At 35.3% G+C, this 20,215-nt stretch overlaps 1 protein-coding gene across 1 annotated transcript in view; it reads left to right on the top strand.

The window, feature by feature from the left end:
* Nucleotides 1-11,634: 11,634 nt before the first annotated feature.
* Nucleotides 11,635-20,215, top strand: part of LOC103235591 (transmembrane serine protease 11E) — a 50,049-nt gene continuing 41,468 nt past the window's right edge. Inside the window, exon 1 of the mRNA XM_037989388.2 lies at nucleotides 11,635-11,692. Within this exon, the coding sequence (XP_037845316.1) occupies nucleotides 11,685-11,692 (8 nt within the window). The 5' untranslated portion in view covers nucleotides 11,635-11,684. The remainder of the gene's footprint in view (nucleotides 11,693-20,215) is intronic.

Raw genomic sequence — 20,215 nt, 5'->3', positions numbered from 1 at the left:
TCAGTAAAGTTTAGTTAAGGATAGCCCAATATTTTTCCTGTCAATTGCCCAAGATCTCTCTTAAATTATACCCCAAGTATTTTTTTGCAAATTTGGTTTTCTCAGTTTCTTATCCTACATATGCATCTCAAAAATTTGTACTACAGTACCCCAACATCAGGAGAAAAGTACAAAACTCTAGGAGCTTGTGTGTATGAAACAAAGTGGCTCACTAAAAAAGTGGCTCACTAAAAGCATAATTATTTTGAAATCTCATTTTTATTTTTAAAGTCTGTAATTTTTTTAATGCTATCTACCAATGTTTAATAGAAATAAAATATTTCAAATTACTCACCATTGAATAAACTTGACACTGTTGGAAGATGGTCCATGTTGGTCTTACGGCTTCTTGTCCTCTGAGGCATCCTGATAAATACTCCTGTGATCACAAGGTCCTCAATTTAAGAGTCATAGATTATAGTTTTCTTCCCTTTTAAGACTCCCCTTTTGACCTTTGACCATATTTCCTTGACTTTTAAACTTCATTCTCTTTAAGGACTTTGCTTTGAATTCAGTCCTCTGGCGTTTTCCATTTTAGACTTCCTCAGCCTGTATACCCTATCTTAGGACTAATACTCACTTTCCAGTGCTGTAGACTCATGTCCTGGCCAGGCCCGACCCAGTATCCTGCAAGAGGATCTTAGACCCGTAAGTCAAAAATATCAAGGTACTCATTCGTTTACTAAATCTTTATTGAGTACCAACCATGTTTCTGGCACTTAGCTAGCCCTTGGGGATACTGTGGTTAAAAAGATAAAATGTCAGCGTTTAAGAAGACTGAAGACATCAGGAACACAAAAAATATTTAGGCAATTATAAAATGGGCAAATAAGTGCTACATTGGATGAAGTACTGCATTCTATAAAGCACAAAGCAGTCTCTTAAGTGGATGAGGGAAGTCTTCCAGGAATGAGACGCAGTATAACAATAACAGGGAAAAGTAAGTGGTGGTAATTTTCTATATTTGAATGAAAACTTACTCTTGCTTAACGACGAAGGATGGTTTCTTAGAAATAAAGGGATTGTTAAAAACAGCATTCAGTATGGGAGCTTACAGTGATGCATCTAGAGGGGACAAGCATGAAGAGTTTGATTACTTGGGAGTGTAGTTTAGAAAATAACTATGTTTCCTTCACAGAAAAGAAATGTTCTGCCAGGTGGAGTCATTGCTTCCTTTTCTCTCTTCCCTTAGTTCTTTGTTTTCTTTTTTCTTTTCTATTTTTTTCTTATTCTTTTTCTTTTTCTTCTTCTTTTTTTTTTTGAGAGGGAGTCTGGCTCTGTCGCCCAAGCTGGAGCGATCTCGGCTCACTGCAAGCTCCGCCTGCCGGGTTCACGCCATTCTCCTGCCTCAGCCTCCCGAGTAGCTGGGAGGACAGGTGCCCAGCACCACACCCGGCTAAGTTTTTTGTGTGTTTTTAGTAGAGACGGGATTTCACAGTGTTAGCCAGGATGGTCTCCCCCTTCTCCTGATCTTGTGATCTGCCCGCCTTGGCCTCCCAAATCCTCACGTTGGGATTACAGGCGTGAGCCACGGCTCCTGGCTTCTTTTTCTTTCTTTCTTTCTTTTTTTTTTTTTGAGATGGAGTCTCACTCTGTAGCTCAGGCTGGAGTGCAATAGCGCGATCTCTGCTCACTGCAACCTCTGCCTCCCGGGCTCAAGCTATTCTCCTGCCTCAGCCTCCTAAGTAGCTGAGATTACAGGCACATGTCACCACACCAAGCTAATTTTTGTATTTTTAATGGAGACGGGGATTTTACCATATTGGCCAGGCTGGTTTCAAACTCCAGACCTCAGCTTGGACCTCCCAAAGTGCTGGGATTACAGGTGTGAGCCACCACACCTGGCCCAGCCCTTTGTTTTCATACCACACGTGGAACATCCCTACCTGCCTCTCCTATGACTTCCTACCTGAATAAATAAATTAATCATTTTCCCTTCTAATCTACGAACTCTGTATTACACTGAAACACAATGATACTTTAAAAAATTTAAGAATTAAATTGATTCAAATTTTATTTGATTTTTAGATTCAACTGATTATTTTGATTACTTAATCATTAAAAAATGATACTGTTCAGTATTCAGAAAGTTTGGGTTCATTTTTTCTTTCTTCTTTCTCAATAAAATAGATGGGTAATGGTAGTGATGTTGGCACTTGTTCTGAAAGATAAATGTGACATGATACTCATTTCCTGTCTGGCGTGATGGCTCACACCTGTAATTCTAGCACTTTGGGAGGCTGAGGCAGGTGGATCGCTTGAGTCCAGGAATTCGAGGTAAGCCTGGGCAGCATAGCAAGAATGCATCTCTAAAAAAAAAGTACAAAAAAAAATTAGCCAGTCTCATAACCTGTCCTCTAAATAAATAAATAAAGAGACTCATTTCCCATTGAGTAATTCAGAAACAGACACACCCTGAATGATATTGCCAAGGTTTTCTTCTAGGGTTTTTATGGTTTTAGGTCTAACATTTAAGTCTTTTATCCATCTTGAATTAATTTTTGTATAAGGTGTAAGGAAGGGATCCAGTTTCAGCTTGCCAGTTTTCCCAGCACTATTTATGAAGTAGGGAATTCTTTCCCCATTTCCTGCTTTTGTCAGATTTGTCAAAGATCAGATGGGTGTAGACATGTGGTATTATTTCTGAGGGCTCTGTTCTGTTCCATTGGTCATAGGCATGAGCAAGGATTTCATGACTAAAACACCAAAAGCAATGGCAATAAAAGCCAAAATTGACAAATGGGATCTAATTAAACTAAAGGGCTTCTACACAGCAAAAGAAACTACCATCAGAGTGAACAGGCAACCTACAGATTGGGAGAAAATTTTTACAATCTACTCATCTGACATAGGGCTAATATCCAGAATCTACAAAGAACTTAAACAAACTTACAAGAAAAAAATCAAACAACTCCATCAAAAAGTGGGCAAAAGATATGAACAGATACTTCTCAAAAAAAGACATTTATGCAGCCAACAGACACATGAAAAAGTGCTCATCATCATTGGCCATCAGAGAAATGCAAATCAAAACCACAATGAGACCATCTCACACCAGTTAGAATGGCAATCATTAAAAAGTCGGGAAACAATAGGTGCTGGAGAGGATGTGGAGAAATAGAAACACTTTTACACTGTTGGTGGGACTGTAAACTAGTTCAACCATTGTGGAAGACAGTGTGGCGATTCCTCAAGGACCTAGAAGTAGAAATACCATTTGACCCAGCGATCCCATTACTGGGTATATACCCAAAGGAGTATAAATCATGCTGCTATAAAGACATATGCACACGTATGTTTCTTGTGTCACTATTCACAATAGCAAAGGCTTGGAACCCACCCAAATGTCCATCAATGATAGACTGGATTAAGAAAATGTGGCACATATACTATGCAGCCATAAACAAGGATAAGTTCAGGTCCTTTGTGTGGACATGAATGAAGTTGGAAACCATCATTCTGAGCACACTATCATAAGGACAGAAAACCAAACACCACATGCTCTCTTTCATAGGTGGGAATTGAATAATGAGAACACTTGGACACGGAGTGGGGAACATAACATACCTGGGCCTGTCGTGAGGTGGCAGAGGGGATAGCATTAGGAGATATACCTAGTGTAAATGACAAGTTAATGGGTGCAGCACACCAACATGGCACATGTATACATATGTAACAAACCTGCACATTGTGTGCATGTACCCTAGAACTTAAAGTATAATTAAAAAAAAAAGAGAGAAAGAGACTCACCCAATCATTATTGAAGTCCTCTAAGGTGGGGATAGAGGACACACAGTTCATCAGGGTTGAGGAATGGAAAAGAATGGGAAAACAGGTGAAGAAAGGCCTGTGCTGACCTTTTCGATGACCTCCCATGGACATGTTTTTCCTGCACGTGAAGTTATTTAAGCAAAAGATTGTCTTTGTCTGGATTTTTTTTTTCTTTTCCAACTTCAGCCATTTCTTTTCTTCTTTTAAGGCATGAAAACATTAAACAAGGTGATTCTTAATATGGGATATTCTCCCTTAAAGCTTTTTAGATGATAAGGAAACAGCATGTCCATTCTAACAGCCTGTTCAAGAGTTCTACTTTTAATAATTTGTGTCTCATACTTCCAGATATTCCACACATAGGGCAGGTCTTAATATTTCTTGTGTGTTTCATTATAACCTTATTAGGCCCAAACAAAATAAGAGTCACGAATAGGCAAGTAAACTTATGACTGTAGTAAACTAGGTGTTGAACAGGAAATTGTGGCTTCCAGGGTTAAAATAGTTTTGTTTATGATCTTAGAGGAAACCAAAAGGTGTTCACTTAGGTCCGGTTTTAAACAGGCAGAACAACATATTTTAAAGTAATGTTTCTGTTAATGCTGCAGCTACTTTGTAGTGCCTTTGCTGTACTAGGCATTGTGCTAGATCATATGAAGAATTAAAGATGAATAAGAACAAAGTTTCTTTCTTAGGAGGAAATACATTCAAAGTTAGCTTTTCTCTTTATTGTAACCAAAATCATTTGATGACTTCCAAACAAGGTAACATATGTGTCAAAACCAATCATATTTAAATAACCATGCCAAGGTTCTGCAGTTCAAGTTCAATTAACTTCATTTAATTTGGACACTTCTAGTATTAGAAAAATATCTTTTTTTGCTATCATCCATTAAATCATTAATATTTTTAAAGATTCACTTCCATCTCTCTTTTTAAGAAAGAGGTGTTACATAAAACTATAGGTAAATACATTTGAAAAAGAAAGCAAGTAAGGCTGAGTGCAGTGGCTTGTGCCTGTAATCTCAGCACTTTGGGAGGCCGAGGCAGGTGGATCACTTGAGGTCAGGAGTTCGAGACCAGCCTGGTCAACATGGTGAAAACCTAACTCTACTAAAAATACATACAATTGGATGTGTTGGCATGCACCAGCAATCCCAATTACTTGGGAGGCTGAGGCAGGAGAATTGCTTGAACTCAGGAGGTGGAGGTAGCAGTGAGCTGAGATTGTGCCACTGCACTGTGCCAATGCACTCCAGCCTGGGTGACAGAGCAAGACTCCACACCCCCGGCTCCCCCAAAAAAAGCAAGCAAGCAAGTGCAAGTAAGACTTTGTATCTTTGACTAGATGTTGAACAGCGAATGTCTCTTCCCAGACAATTTAGATAATTTACATATATTCTTTTTCTGGTTAGCCTTACAGATTAAAAAATGGTGGCCTTTTAAGTTCTAAGTTGAGTGACTTATCAAAAATACTTTAAGACTTGAAGAGCACCAGTCTAGAAGTTAGAGATAAAATATTAGAATATGGCAGTAAACAGTCCAGCCTATGAACTAGAACTAGATTGACTGTGTTCAAATCTCAGCTTAGCCACCTACTAGTATGAGACTTAGGTTAAGTTACATAAGTCCTTGTATCTCATTTCTCTCATTTTTAAAATGGTGATAACAATAATGTTTATAAGATGTTGTGGGGATTAAATCAATAAATATATGTGAAGTGCTTAAAAAAATGTATGGCATAGGCAAACACTCCATAGAGTGTTACCTATTATCATTTTTACGTGAGTGCGGGACCTGCTATCCAATGACATCAGTAGTCTCCCACTGTGACATAAAAAGATCACATACAAAGAAATGCTTAATAAATAATTCATTCATTCAATCAAGTATTTTTGAGAGCCTAAATTATAGATTCTAGGGATAAAGCCAAGGAGGACAAGACGAATTTCTCAGTTTTAAAGGGCTTTCATCTGAATGAAGTAAACTGGCAATAAACGAGAGGAGCATACACATATATACATATGTTAAGCATTAATACCTACTTTGAAGAAAAAGCAGGCTGAAGGGATAGAGACTAATAAGAAATAATAATGGGAAAGCAGTTATAGATGGGGGGGATTTATACTCTTGAGGAGGTGATATTTGAGCAGTGATATGAATGAAATGAGAGTGAATGCTGGGAAAATTAACAAGAAAAGAATTCTAGAAAGTGGGAACAGCAGAATAAAGGCCAGGAGGCAGAACTGAATTCAGGGGTTCAAGGGTAAACAGAAGGCCCATCATGGCATGAAGTAAGATCTAGTATTCAAAGCTGAGGTAGAAGTAGTCAAATAATTTTGGATTAATAATAGATACATTTAATGACTCAACCAAAATGATGAGACATCATGCTGAAAGGAAGCTTAAGATACATTTGTAAACAAGATTATAAGATGTTGAGTGGGACTTTTTTTGTTGCCCATAATTGAAAATAAGAAGAGCTAAGCAACCCCTTTTCTATGAGAAACTCGAAACAGATGCCAAATATTGAGGCCAGACACTGTCCCCACCTACCAAAGGGTATGCTACGAGGTGAAAAAAAAATGCTCTCCTACCAGCAACTAGCACCCAGCTCTGAATATGCATAAAGAGAATAACTAGAGAGCGAATCAGTGCAAGTCAGCAGACAGTGCCCACAGGGAAAGGTTACTCCTCTTCCCAAGGGGAACAGAAGGATTATTATTTTTCTCTTTCTGAAGCCAAATAATGGGAGTCCATCAGAGAATGTGTAGAGATTGTGTGCGAGTTTGTGGGAAGGAAGATTAGCAATTCATTTCTCATCTGGCTGGATGGTAATTTACTAAACACACCGGCCCATCTGGAGCTACTATGGCAGAGCAGGGGCGAATGTCTCCGTGGAGTTGTGTATTTGGTATCTGAAGGTTAGGAGCCACCCGTGAATCCAAAACAGCTGTTAGTCTTAAGATTTCTGAAGGAGAGGAAATTGCTGGAGTAGCTTATGGTAACAGAGTTAGAAGGAACTGTGGTTTAGAGTTTGTTCCTGATAGGGAATAAATTCCCTCCTTTATCCCCATCCTGGTCTTCTCTGGCCCTTGGAGCATTTAGAAGATGGTGTCAGAGGTTATTGTGGTTCAATGCAAAGCAGCATGGTGGCAAGGAATGGAGCAGAATAACTGGTAGTGAGGAGACACTCCACCTGGGGAAGCAGTTAGGTGCATGGTCTAGTGTCAGGGTCCAGGCTTTTCTTTGAGGGATTCCTCAATGAGTAAGGGGGCAAAGCAAAGATGAAGTGTCTCTAGAAAACCAAGCACACCACAGGCACAGGTTTCTCAATACCACCATCTGTTAGCAATAGACAAAACTGGATTGAACCAGAGAAAAACCTAGGACACTTTCTCATGCAGACATATAACTGATTATGTAAGATCTCTACCACCCTTGTCTTCTGTCTTTGACCCCAAAACTAGAGGAGCTCAGCAGCGGGGAGTGAGGATGGTTGTCTCAGAGTCAGACCTCCTTCCAACTTCTCTACTCCAAACAGACAGCCTCACAGTTTGTGTTGAGGGGAAAGAAAGGTAATCCTATTTATGTCAGTTTCACAATCCAAGTTTTAAATTGGACAAATATACTTCAAATAACTGAAACTGGTAGAAAGTTAGAAGATGTGCTAGGATTTCATTAAAGGACATGAGAACAAGATTTGACAATCATGAATGGAAGCCTTGACAAGAATAAAAAATATAACTATTTTGTGTTTATGCTCTTGTTGAGACACATTACGCGAGTAACCAAACAATGAAACATAACACTGTAAGCCACAGCAAATCTATGGAGGAATGAAAATGCACTGATCTAAAATTATAATTTCATGGGATTTTTTTTTAAATGTAAAATTTCATCTGGCTTCTCAGTTTTGATAAAGCAGAGATTCTATCAATTGCTTCTTTGTTATAATAAAGTGAGTCAATCTTCCTTCCATCAGCAACATATAATACAAAGTCTTCAGGCCCTTGCCAGGAATAGAAACTCATATCATCTCCTATTCTGTTCTAAAAAGTTCTTCTGAGAGAAGTACTATTTAAGAAAGTTTATCTAAGGAACATTGTATCCTTTTTCTAAGTACTTTGAATTCTACCTTTGGATCAAGCTAGACCACTGGTATTATATGCACCTGACCACAAAAATATATCTCCTTTAAAAATCTGTCACCAACTTTAACTTCAAAGTTTTATTCTCAGGCTTCTTTGATTATCATAAGAAAGTTTATAAAATTCTCTTCTATTTGTTGGTAAAAATATTGCTGATATTATTTAATGCATTGCTTAGTGTCATCTCCATATGAGAAATTTCTCCTTCAACTTAATGGCAGGCAAAATTCTCTTTTGATTTGTTTCTTTCTTTTAAATAATGAGAATTGTGAAACTTCCTAAGTTTTCCTTGTTATTCTTGCTATCAGCAAGTTCAAAGCCAAATTTGCAGCTCCTTCAGAGCAAGTATCTTAAACAATATGTACAATGTATTGCACTTGTGTTTTTTCTTGAATTTGATCCTTATTTTATCAGTATATTTTATATTTTAGCTGAGTGTCTATTTGTAAAGAAATGGAGTATGGGTAAATAAATTTGGTTCATGTGCTAGGAAAAGTTGGTTCAGACGACTGAAACTTGATCTCCTAACATGAAATTGATTAATCTTTGAGGTGTTTTTCAAAGACTACTTGAAAAAAAAAAAAAAAAAAAAAAAGAGAGAGACTTAAAATGTTCCCCAAAATGGTAAGTGTTATCTTCATTCATTAGTTTAATAACATTAACCAGGCTATACTGTATATTCCAATAAATTGAACAATAATAGGATTATTTTAACATTATTACTGTCAGTTAATTCTAAAAACCTTATCTCTGGTTTTTATTATATGGACCATTATATATTGAAAAGCTTAGCAGATCCTCACATCAATTCCCAGAAAAATTATTTCCAGCATTGTGAAGACACTTATATCAGTTGTAGAACATCTTACAGAAGAATAGGGAAGAGAGGTAATATTTTGGGTAAGAATGTAGTACAAGGAAAAGGAGAGTCAGTGACAGAGTAGTGACAGCTTCTCTCTAAATGTGAATTAATTATATCGATCTTCTTTGTTTTCTCAGCTTAAACAAAATAAAGTGCATGGGTACCTTCAAAACAACACATGATAGAAGGGAATGGATTCACAAATGACAATAGCTGTGTTTACCTAGACACCTAGTTAATTCATTAGTTTAACAATATTGGCCGGTCTGTAACGTACATCCCAATAAACTGACCAATAAAAGGATTGCCTTAGCATTATGGAAATATAACCAGAGTATAGGTTTATGGGCTTCCATAAATTAATCAGATTATTTTTACACATAGGCATTTATGTATTATCAGGTATAAAAGAAATTTGTACAAGCTAGCAGATGTTCAAATAATGATAAAAATCATCTATGACTAGCCAGCTGGGAAATATACTTCTGTAGTTTAAGGCCATAAGATGCCTCATGGCTTTGACTCTGCTAAGTGTAAAAACGGCTGTAGAATAATTTGTTGACTGATGAAAATGTTTGTGGTCACATGGCTATTTTACTTATTATGCAATGTAAGATATATACTGTGGATTTCTAAGAGACTAAAATCCACAAATATATTTCTCCTGACTGTTCCTGATATGGCACAGAATGGCACAGGCAACACAGACCAACACACAAAAAGAAGAGTAACTCTTTGAAAACATTTTCTTCAAACTGTAGTTTAGGACAAAAGTATTGCAGAATAAAATTTATGGTTTTAGAAAAAACAGCCAAAAATATTTGAATGAAAGACAAACTTTTGTTTTTCGAACTTTTGGAAGACAAAATTATGACCCTAATGTTTCATTCCTTCTTTCCTTGCCATTCAAATTTCTACTAAAGTATAAGATACATCACAAAATTTGATGACATACACTCCAATGCCCATTGAGCAGACTGAACAAAGGCTATCAATATAGCAAGGAAGACATATTTTTAATATCTTTAGTCTGACATTCACTTATCATTTATTTACCTATGCTTAATCTCTTAATTTTCTACAAATTGTAGCTTATACTCACAGAGTTTTAAAAAAATTCATGAGAGCCCTCTCATTTTTTGCATCTACAATTCTAGGTTATACACAAACTTAAGTATACAGGTCCATAGGGCTATATAAAGAATTTACTTGAATTTGAAATTTTGATTTTGTGAAAGACAAAAACGTCTTGAGATTTTGTTAAAATAAGTCTGGTAAGTCTTGGCCCAAAGTTACACTAAGAAGGAATCTGTTTTCCTTTGAAAACAAGAGTATAATCAGTATTTTCATAAAATGTGAGTATAAAATAGAATATAGTATTATTAAACCATATTAACCTTTCATTGGCAGAGATTTCATGTTGTTAAAGGCTGTATAAGAACAGCTTAATCTCATAACCCAGAAGTTTTTACTGTAATTGTTGCCTCTTTATTTTTGGCTAAATTGTAATTTTTAAATGAGTATACAGAAACCCAATACTATATATTGAATGACTTTAAGTGAATAAATATCCATGCTGTTCTCAGGATAAGTGATCTAGTGATCAGAATAAAAAGGATATATGTTGCTAGCCTCTAGCATAGTATGCTCCAGCACAGAGGTTTCTTGGGTTACTGCTGGTGAGTGATTCCAATTCTTGGCAGTCTGATCCCACACATTATATGAATTCCAACTCCTGCATCTTGTTTAGGTGAGCTGCTGGCTAAATGGATGTGTAGTGAAATTAAACAATATTTATTCATTTTTAAGGTGATTTTTAGAATGGGTTATACTCCCTCTTTTTCTCCTCCTTTATTTGCACCCCGCCCTCTACTCATCCTTTCTATGTATATTTTTGAGAGCCTGAATATGCTAGGAACAGGGTTTCAGTCTGTTAAGAATTCCCAACCTTGTGGAGTTGAGATACAATTAATAAAAAATTCTAGTATAATGAGGTAAATATTATGATACCATGAAAGCAGAGAGGAGAAACATCTACTCTGTTTTATGAGGATTAGGGAAAGCAATTTAGAGATTATAGCTAACACAAACACGCAGATATTTGCATAGTATGTGAGCACACATTTAAAAAAAAATGTTATTTACGTCCCAGAAATAAGACAGTAGGGACTCAGTGTGAGCTGATATGTCTGTCTCCACTATAATGAAAGAAATAGAATGTCTCAAGTGTGGGTTGACATTTGCAAACTAACTACTTCTTCTAGAAGAATGATGTCACATAATTTAAAAATATTAATGCTTTTCTAATCTCTAATGTATTTTCAATGGCTAACATAGTTAAAACCGAAGGGAAACTTTTATTATGTACATAATCAAATGCAAAATGTGTCAGGCTAGCTTAAAAAATATGAATGTTAGTCCTGGCTTGGCAGTTTAATAACTTTGGTTTTTGACCAAGTCATTTAACTTAATTAAACCTCAGTTTATTCTCTGGAAACAAGAGGTCAAGCAAGATAGTTTTAAAATTTCTTTCCAAATTTATACATCTGACTTTTCTAAAAAATCTGGTTTACACTAATACTTAAAAGAAATTATCTTAAGACAATAGTTTTTAAGTTGCCACTCCTAGGAAGTGCTTATAAATTATCTTTTCCTCTTGCTCCCTGTAAAATTTGTCCTTGTCCTGCTAGTCACATATAGTCCCCACTATACCAGCCAAGACTCGTCAGACTGGTTCTGTTGAGATCATCAGTGACTTATTTCCTCCCTTCAATTTAGCCCACAAAGTCATTGATAGAGCTGGATGCACACACTTGGATATAGACCTCAGTCTTCACAGGAGTCTTCATTGCTGGTCAGCAATGTATCGGTGAGTTCCCTTTTTCTTTCTAGAAGTCTTAAGGTAACTTTTAGTTTAAAATGGCATGAGCCACACCAGGGAATGTGTAGATCTACAATTTATTATTTTTTTAAATATAGAAACATATTTTTGAGATTTTACATAAAATTATGTCAAGAAAAAGATTTCTGTTCTTTCTGTATTAGTGTTTCCTGTCCTCTTGTTTTGTATCCCACAGTGTTTTTCTGTATACTTTTAGAAGGGTTTTACACAATGTAAAGGTACATGGTGTTTGACTGCTGTCTTTTAGTTTGCCCATATGTTTCAAGGAAGATATAACATATTTTTAGCTTGGGCTTTGTTTGTCTTATTGAGAAATACTTGTATTTTAGAAGGTGTACATGAAAAAAAGTCTAAAATAATGCAGATAAAAATGTTTATTTTGTAAGTAGTTAAAAATTTAAAAATTCTAGATATTTTGAAAGAATCAGAAACAACTGAAGAAAATAATATGACTAAATTGTTATAGCCTGATTTAAAAAATAAATCCACTGATATGCCTGGCCATAGTCAACTTCTCCAAAGATAAGTCTTGATCATTTTGAGGTTTTCTTTCAAAGTTAGAAACTAATCAGTAACAAGGTTTTGGGGTACTAGTTTTGTCTTTGAAAATAATTTTATCTTCTGATTAAAATTTATTTACCTGATTCACATATTGGTATATCAGTTTTTATTAGTTTTTACTTTGAGAAGAGTTTGAACATGTTAAACTGTGAATGAAATCTGTGGTCTTCATTTAACATGGAAAAACAGGTTCTGTCATCAGTTGAAAGTTCTACATACTTGTTATTAGAAGCTAGAAGCTTAATACTCTTCTGTACATGTCCATGAAGCAACTGAAAGCTACAGATACTAAAACTTTTGTCGGGCTTATCAAGGCTCCCTGCCTTTTGCAAGTATTTGTTTACAACCAATGATGGTTTTGTGTTCTATTCTCTTTTTCTCATTAACTTTACTATAGAAAACAGTGCTTCAAGAAAGCTTCCAATAAACTTAATATACTAAATAGATTCCAAACCTTATCTATGGTATATGTCAGTGATTTGGAATTTGGTTATAAATGTGTAGAGGAGGTATAATGTGGGAATACTGGAGTGAATTTTTCTGAGTGTAGTCTCTAATTTGAAGCAAAAGATGTACCTATTTTTAAAAATCCTACTGCAGAATAGATGCAAGTAATCTCTCAAGGAAAAAACCAAAAACCAAAACCAACCAACCAACAAACGAAAACATCTTCCTGATCTGAAGATTGTATAAAAGATGAAGCACATCTATGTTTGAGTGGGTCTAGATGAGATAAAAAGTTAAGAGCATGTACTAGAGCGAAAAAGGATTAAGTCTATCATTCACATTTGCTGTCGTAAATGTGCCAACAGGAGTGTTGTCGAGAAAGACGGATAATTGAAATCCTAGGACATTAGTAGACAATTTCTTTTAAGGGTCATTGGTTTTAACTCAGAAAGAATGTAAGAAACAGGTGGGAAATTTTATTAAATAGCATGCTTCTTCCTTTTCAGTCAGATTTCGGATAGCCTCCCTCACTCTACCTGAATAATAATAATCAGGTTTTTTTTTGTTTTTTTTTTTTTTTTTAGAATTTAAAAGTAGGAAAATATTTAAACTGGGTAAACATTATTCTTCTTGTACTTCCATTTTCTCCAAACTCTTATTTTGGACTATTCTTTGAGCATGAAGAGATCAACATGTGAATTTTATAAACACACAACAGAAAGTTAAAGAACATTTTATCAGGCATAAGTTTATAGAAAAGAGATTTGGGAAGAGAAGAAAGTATCCATTAAATATACTTATTGTTGATAGGGGTGTATGCTAACTATATTTATCAGCAACCACTGAGAAGAATTAAAAATAGGCTGAATGTATAGGCATCCACATCCACACATATTGAGATGGATGAAGGTGAAATGAGTAATATTCAAATGAGGCAAAATGGACAACTTTAGTTTTTACTTAATAGGGTAAGCACTGTCTCTCAAAGTCTGGTCCATAGATCCCTGCATTCCAGTGCTTATGAAAAATAGGAAAGTCCAACTCTCATCCCAGAAATTCTAATGAATCTCTGGTTGAGACATGGAAATCATATTTAAAACATTTACACAATGTAATTCTTATTTACCCTAAAGTTTGACAAGCGCTAATAGTATAAAGACATAGAAAAAGAAAAAGAAACCTGTAAGCCTGAAAGAAATTAAACCATACATGAAATAAGCCAGTTGTTAAAAGTAATTCTTTGTTTTATTTAAATTGGTGTAATTACATCTTAATGGGAGGTGCTCTCTCCCAGTCACCTTCCCCTTCAAGGGAGACGAGTATTCATTTATGCAACATGGTGATGATTAAGAAAGAGAGGATAATTTCAGCAAGGATGGGAAACTGAGTGGGGAGAACATAGACATTTTGTTAGTTTGTGTCTGATAAGGAGGATGACTTTATTTAGATCCTAAAAATCTATTTGTTTACAGGAAAAACCTTGGTATAAAATTAATCTAGCAGTGTCATCCTGTGACATTAGTCAGTAGGGATACTGAAGGGACACTCCTTTGAGGCTTAGGCCCAGAGTTGCTATATGATTGTGCTATGAGTATTTAACATGTGCTCATACTCCTCCTTCAATTAGAATCATCCCTGATCTATATAACAAATTCTAGTAAGTTCTCATTGCATACTAAGTCCTGTGTGGAAGAAAATTATCTGTTGAGCACCTGCTTTATATTGTATATTTTATAAAATGCGATTTCATTAAATTTTGGTAATGTTTTGAGAAGTGGTTATTGCTTTCATTCCTTTTAAAAGATGAAGTACCTGTGATTGTCTAGGCTCTTAGTAAGTAACCCTGATCTTTCTGATTTTAAAATCTATACTTTTTCCCTATAACATATTGTCTACCATGTGTAGGAAGCTAAAAGTAGAATCTTTGGAAAGTTTACAGAGAAAATAGATGGCAACAGAGGAATAGAAAATAAACCCACACATATCCACACATGGAGAAAATGTTGGTGCATAGATTTAAAAAACCAGAAGATGTAAAGACTAATATGAAATCATGCACATTTATGCTGAGGGAAGAAGTGTGGAGGTATAATTTTACTTTCATTTATAAGTTTTAAAAACATTTTTAAAAATGTGCTGCCTGCCCTTATTCAACCGACTTTGTATTTAAACTAAATAAGGAGTGACCTAAGTTTTCTGCATTGTTTCAAAGGTGATCAGAGTATAGCACTTTAACTACATCATCCCTGTTTTCTAAAAAGGATTACATTTGCTATATTGTGAAAATCATGTTTATCTTAGAGCAACATTTCATAGAACTACTTCACTGGTCTGCAGTAGCTGTCTGCTAAATGGATCTTTGTTATTCTGTCATTGTTTTCTGCTTTCCTCCAAAAATATGTCATTGCTTCAACATAAAGAGAAAATAGAAACAATCCAGAAAAATATGAAAAATAGCAGTATCATGTGTTTCCGTATTAGCGCTGAGATTTATAAGCATGCCTGATGGTTTTAGTGCTTGTGAATGAGGTAGATTGAACAGTCGTGAAGCAGGTCTTCTGCAAGGGTAGGAGGTGAAATGGGTTCTCTGGCTTGTTTTATGGCTCTATCAGGGTTAAAGTTTAGAGAAACTGCACAGAGAAGTTCTTCAAGTGCACTCCTTTGGATCTGCTCTCATTGAAGATAATAGATAAGAATTGTGAAGAATGCTTTCACATTTGCAGGTTTTAATAGGTTTTAAATGACTGGACTTGAGAGAAGGAAGGTTTTAAGAGGCTGAGAAAGAAAAATGGGCTGCAGAAACACCGAGTCGTGCCAGAACCTGTAAGCCCAACCTTCTTCTGCCGGGTACACACATGGCCTGTGTGGTTGGGCAATTTCTGATATTTTTAGAATTGTAATTCTAAGATGATAGAACTAATCTTAGGGGGATCCAAAGTACCATACAGGCATATTTAAATTATAGCTTGCAACCTTTCATCTGAAGATGTCAGATGATATCTCCGTTTTGAAACTGCAAAAGCAGACACAGAGAGATTTAGCACTTTTTAAAAAGTTGAACTGTGAGTCAGTGCGGGACAAAATAATAATTGCTATCTTTAGTTTCACATGTACTATCTGCCAACTGCTGTCCTAAAACATCATATGCATTTAAACTTTATATCACCCTATGGTTATATTATTATACTCATTTTACAGATGAGAAAAATGAGACTGAGACAGGTAATATTTTTTTTTTTTTTTTTTTGCCCAGGGGTAATAATAAAAGGCAGAACTGATAGTTAACCTGGGTCTATCTGACTTCAAAGCCTATCTCTTAATCACAATGCTATACCACCCTCACAATGCCTCCTTCATCTGCCTAAGTGATTCTTTTACGTCTTTGATTTAACTGACTTACTGTCTTAAAAGATGAATAATTTACATTTTCAAGAAACATTGTTATGGATGATCTCTGAAGCAGACCTCTAAGGCCAGTGAATAGGAAGCATTGCTGTATGCATTCTCTAAAGGAAGGGAATAAAATGCTCAAAGATGAGATAATTTGCATGTGGCCACAGGAATGAATGAGTCAGTCAAGACAGATAGTCTGTCCTCCCACTTCACCTGTATACTGATGTCAATACAATCAAATAGAAGAGTTAAATTAACACCGGTGACTACATGACCCAAGACATATTATTGTTATTTTTATTACTATTACCATTTAAACTTGTACGAAGATATATGGCCCATTTAAAATTAGTTACTTCACATTAAATCTTGTCAGGTCACAGTTAGTAAAATTTAGGGAGGATACATATAGTAAAAATAAAAATATTATTTGGCATAAATATGCTACATATATAATGTCAACATATGTTTTCTCATTTGGTACTTTACAACCCTGAGAATCAGATAATTTTAATATTACCATGAGTTTACAGCTAGGGAAACCAAAAATTAGGAAGACTGAGACTTCCAAATCTCTGCGTAAGTGACTGGTAGAGCTGGAATCTGAGCACATCTGTTCTCACATCAGCCCTGTTCTTTCTAGTCCTGGCTTCTGCTAGATCATGATTCTGGGATCAGAAGTGCTTCCTTGGGGAAGCGCAGATAACTTACCTTGGCCTTCAAAAAATTACTTTATTTTAGGGTTTCAACTTTCCTAATTAAGAAAATACCAAAGACAATAAATGAACACTTTAAAAATATTTCAAACTAATCTTTTAATTATATAGTACATTCAAGTCATTATTAGGCATTTGGGGATACATTATTTGATTCAACAATAAAGCTACATTTAGCCTTTTAAAAACAGGGTAATGAATTCTTGTATTAAACTATAGGACAATTGGCAGCTGCCTGATTCAAATCTCTGCACTGGATGGGTTTGAAGATGAATGCTTTTTAAAGTTTTCTTTACTAGTTGAATCCCTTTTTGCACTGGAAGCTTAATGCAGACCCTTGATGTTTGGAGCAGAATTGCTGTGGGTAGAGTGGGATAGAGGCTAGAAGCTTCCTCTACCTTTCCGTCTTTTATTCCCTTAGGCATATGTGAGACATCTGGGTGGATTTTTCAACCCACCTGAAAACTAATTTTTCATTATGAAAGAGGAAATAATGGCAATGGCCAACTTTTGTAGGGTATTTACTGTGTGCCTGGCATGGTGTCATCTGCCTTGTGTTACTTTATTTAATCTTCAGAAGAATCTTCTGAGTTAGGTCCTATCAGTATCTCCATTTGTGAGTGGGGAAATGTAGATTTAGAGAGGGTGAGTAACTTTCCTAGAGTCACCTAGCTAGTAAGAGGCAGTTAGGACTAACCCCAAGCTGTTTGATGCCTAAGCGAAAGTCTTTATCCACTAACAAGAAAATGGAAGTCATTTGCTTAAAGTTATAGAACTTGTTACAAGGAGGCTCTTGACCAGAACCTTGGTCTTCTGGTATATTAGTATTATAATTATTAATTGTATCTCAAAATTATGCTGCTAGAGAAAATTAAGTTAAAATAATTTACCATCTTTCACATATGCAGAATTTGCCAGAGAATTAGTAAATATGTGTCTTCATGTCATCTTTTTCCCAAAGATTATTATGTGAAAATGGCAATTTACCTTAATTGCAACAATCTGTTTTGCATATTATGATAGTATCGGATTTAGTTATGAGTAACAGGAAACCCAGAGTAACAGGGGATTACATAAAATGGAATTTTATTCTGTTTAATGTGCAACAATTCTGGAGGTAGACAGGTAAGAGCTAATAGGGAGGTTCACAAATAATTGGGAATTTAGGCTCCTATTATCATGCTTAATTATGTGTCTTCCAAATCCTGGTCTACTGTGGCAATCTGTGCTTCAACTAGCACATATGTATTCTAACTATGAAATGCATATTAGGATTCTAGCCAACAAAGTAGATACTCCATTGGAAAGAAAGTATTCGTATGCTGACTCTTATGGACAAGGGGCACTATTTGATTTTTCTGGTGGCTGTGTGCCTAACCAAAGATCAAGGTTTCTGTTATTAGGAAAGAAAGAATAAATATTTGGGATAGGTGTCTAGGAGTTTCTAGTATGACTGTATTAAGTTTGAATGGTAAGAGGTATAGCCCATTGTGATGAACATAGATAGGCTGGTGGATATATAGTTCTGAAGTGTAGGCAACCAAGCTGAGCTGCAGTTATAGATTTGGTAGTCATCACTATGTAGATATGAATTAAACCCATGGACATTGGTAACTAAAAGTATTTATCCTTTTGGGTAAAATAATGCTTTTCTTATAATTTTTATGGCATTAATTTGTACAGAAATCCCACTTTATTCTAATATGAATCTGAGCTTATTTCACTATGTTATTATTAAATGCCAATATATTAGAACATAATTGTTAAAGTAAGTATATAATAAAAAATTTCATAAATTTTGTGTACCATCCAAAAATTAAAACTGAAGTCTTACATGTATTTTAGGTTGGTAACTGGGGCAGAAAATTCTTTAATGAAGAAAACTCACTTTTCATTTTGGAAGAATTATTTAAACATTGACGGGGTCTATGATTTTTCAATTTCTCTTCATTGCTGAATTAATTCAGAATTTTGTTACGTGTAGAAATTTCTAGATTGTCTAAATAATTGTTGGTGTATGGTTTAGAGTGCTTTCTAAAGAAGCAGCAAGCCGGAGGACACAACAGGGTGTTAACATGTGGCCCAACTGTCACATTCAGGCACATTTTAATCAGGGTCTAGAGATTTTAAAAAATTGGTGTTTAATAGTTATACATATTTTGGGGGTATCTGTGATATTTTGATGCTTGTATGCAATGTGTAATGATCAAATCAAGGTAACTGGGATGTCTATCACCTGAAACATTTATCTTTTCTTGTGTTGGAAATATTACAGTTCTCTTCTAGCTATTTTGAAATACACAACAAGTTATTGTTAACTAAAATTTCCCTACTGTACTGAATAGTAGAACTTATTCCTTCTATCTATACTTTTATACTCCTTAACCAACTTCTCAATGCAAGTAGTAAAGTATGATTTTCAAAGTCTGACTTTCTCAGCTATGGTACTTAGATCGTTTCAAATAACTTGTAGTCTCTAGTTTGACTGCAGATTATTTCAAACTATCCGACATTGTAGTCAACAGAAAAACGAGGCATTTGAAAAATTACCTGAAGTCTGATTGTTTAATAAATGCTGAATTTTAATTAGGGTATTTAACATTTTTGTGTTATGTGACGCATGGAACAATAGCTTGGAAGGAAATTGAAGAACATTTAGATCAATTTAAATTTCCACTGATTTTTTCACATGTGAAGAAAAGGAGAGCACTCAACATCATAAAAGTTGGGGCTCAGGGGATGCTGGAACTCGTGTGATGTGGAATATGCTCTCAGATTTCTCATCTGTTTGAACTAACACTAAGACATAGGTTACTGGTTTTCCAGTTTAGAGTTACTTCCATTGTATCATGCAAACTTTCTTGGAGTCATGTAGACAATGTCAAAAGGAAGATTTGGTAGGAAGACAGCTAAAATTTTAAAAAGTTTCTGAAAGTCTCAAGCTATTAGCAGCCACAAGAGTGTCTCTAGCTCAGGTTCCTCAATCGTTTTTCTTCTGATACACTTGCCATGATATCAGCACACTGTTTGTTAATTCTTATTTTTCTTTCACACTTTGAAGTGCATAGAATTCCCTATGATTGGCTGCAATGGCATCCCGCATTAACTTTGCTGTGGGATATTGTTGTGTATAAAGTTGCTGACTCAGATAATGCCAATTTATTATCTTGAACTAAAAAGAGTTTGAGGAAAGAAAGCAAATATATTAGTAGAATTCAAACTTCAGTAGCTTAGTTTAAGTCTATAAACCCATAACTAATTACTTAATAATATCTTTAATTTTTTTGCAACCCACTTATCTGTATATAGTTGCAAACTTCTAGAGATCAGGTCAAGTGTCAACTTAAATCAGTTTGTAGTCACCTGTGCTGTA

The sequence above is a fragment of the Chlorocebus sabaeus genome, chromosome 7 (assembly GCF_047675955.1).
Source record: "Chlorocebus sabaeus isolate Y175 chromosome 7, mChlSab1.0.hap1, whole genome shotgun sequence".
Taxonomy (NCBI): domain Eukaryota; kingdom Metazoa; phylum Chordata; class Mammalia; order Primates; family Cercopithecidae; genus Chlorocebus; species Chlorocebus sabaeus.
The sequence above is the reverse complement of the archived record's forward strand: the minus strand, read 5'-3'. Positions and strand labels throughout refer to the sequence as shown.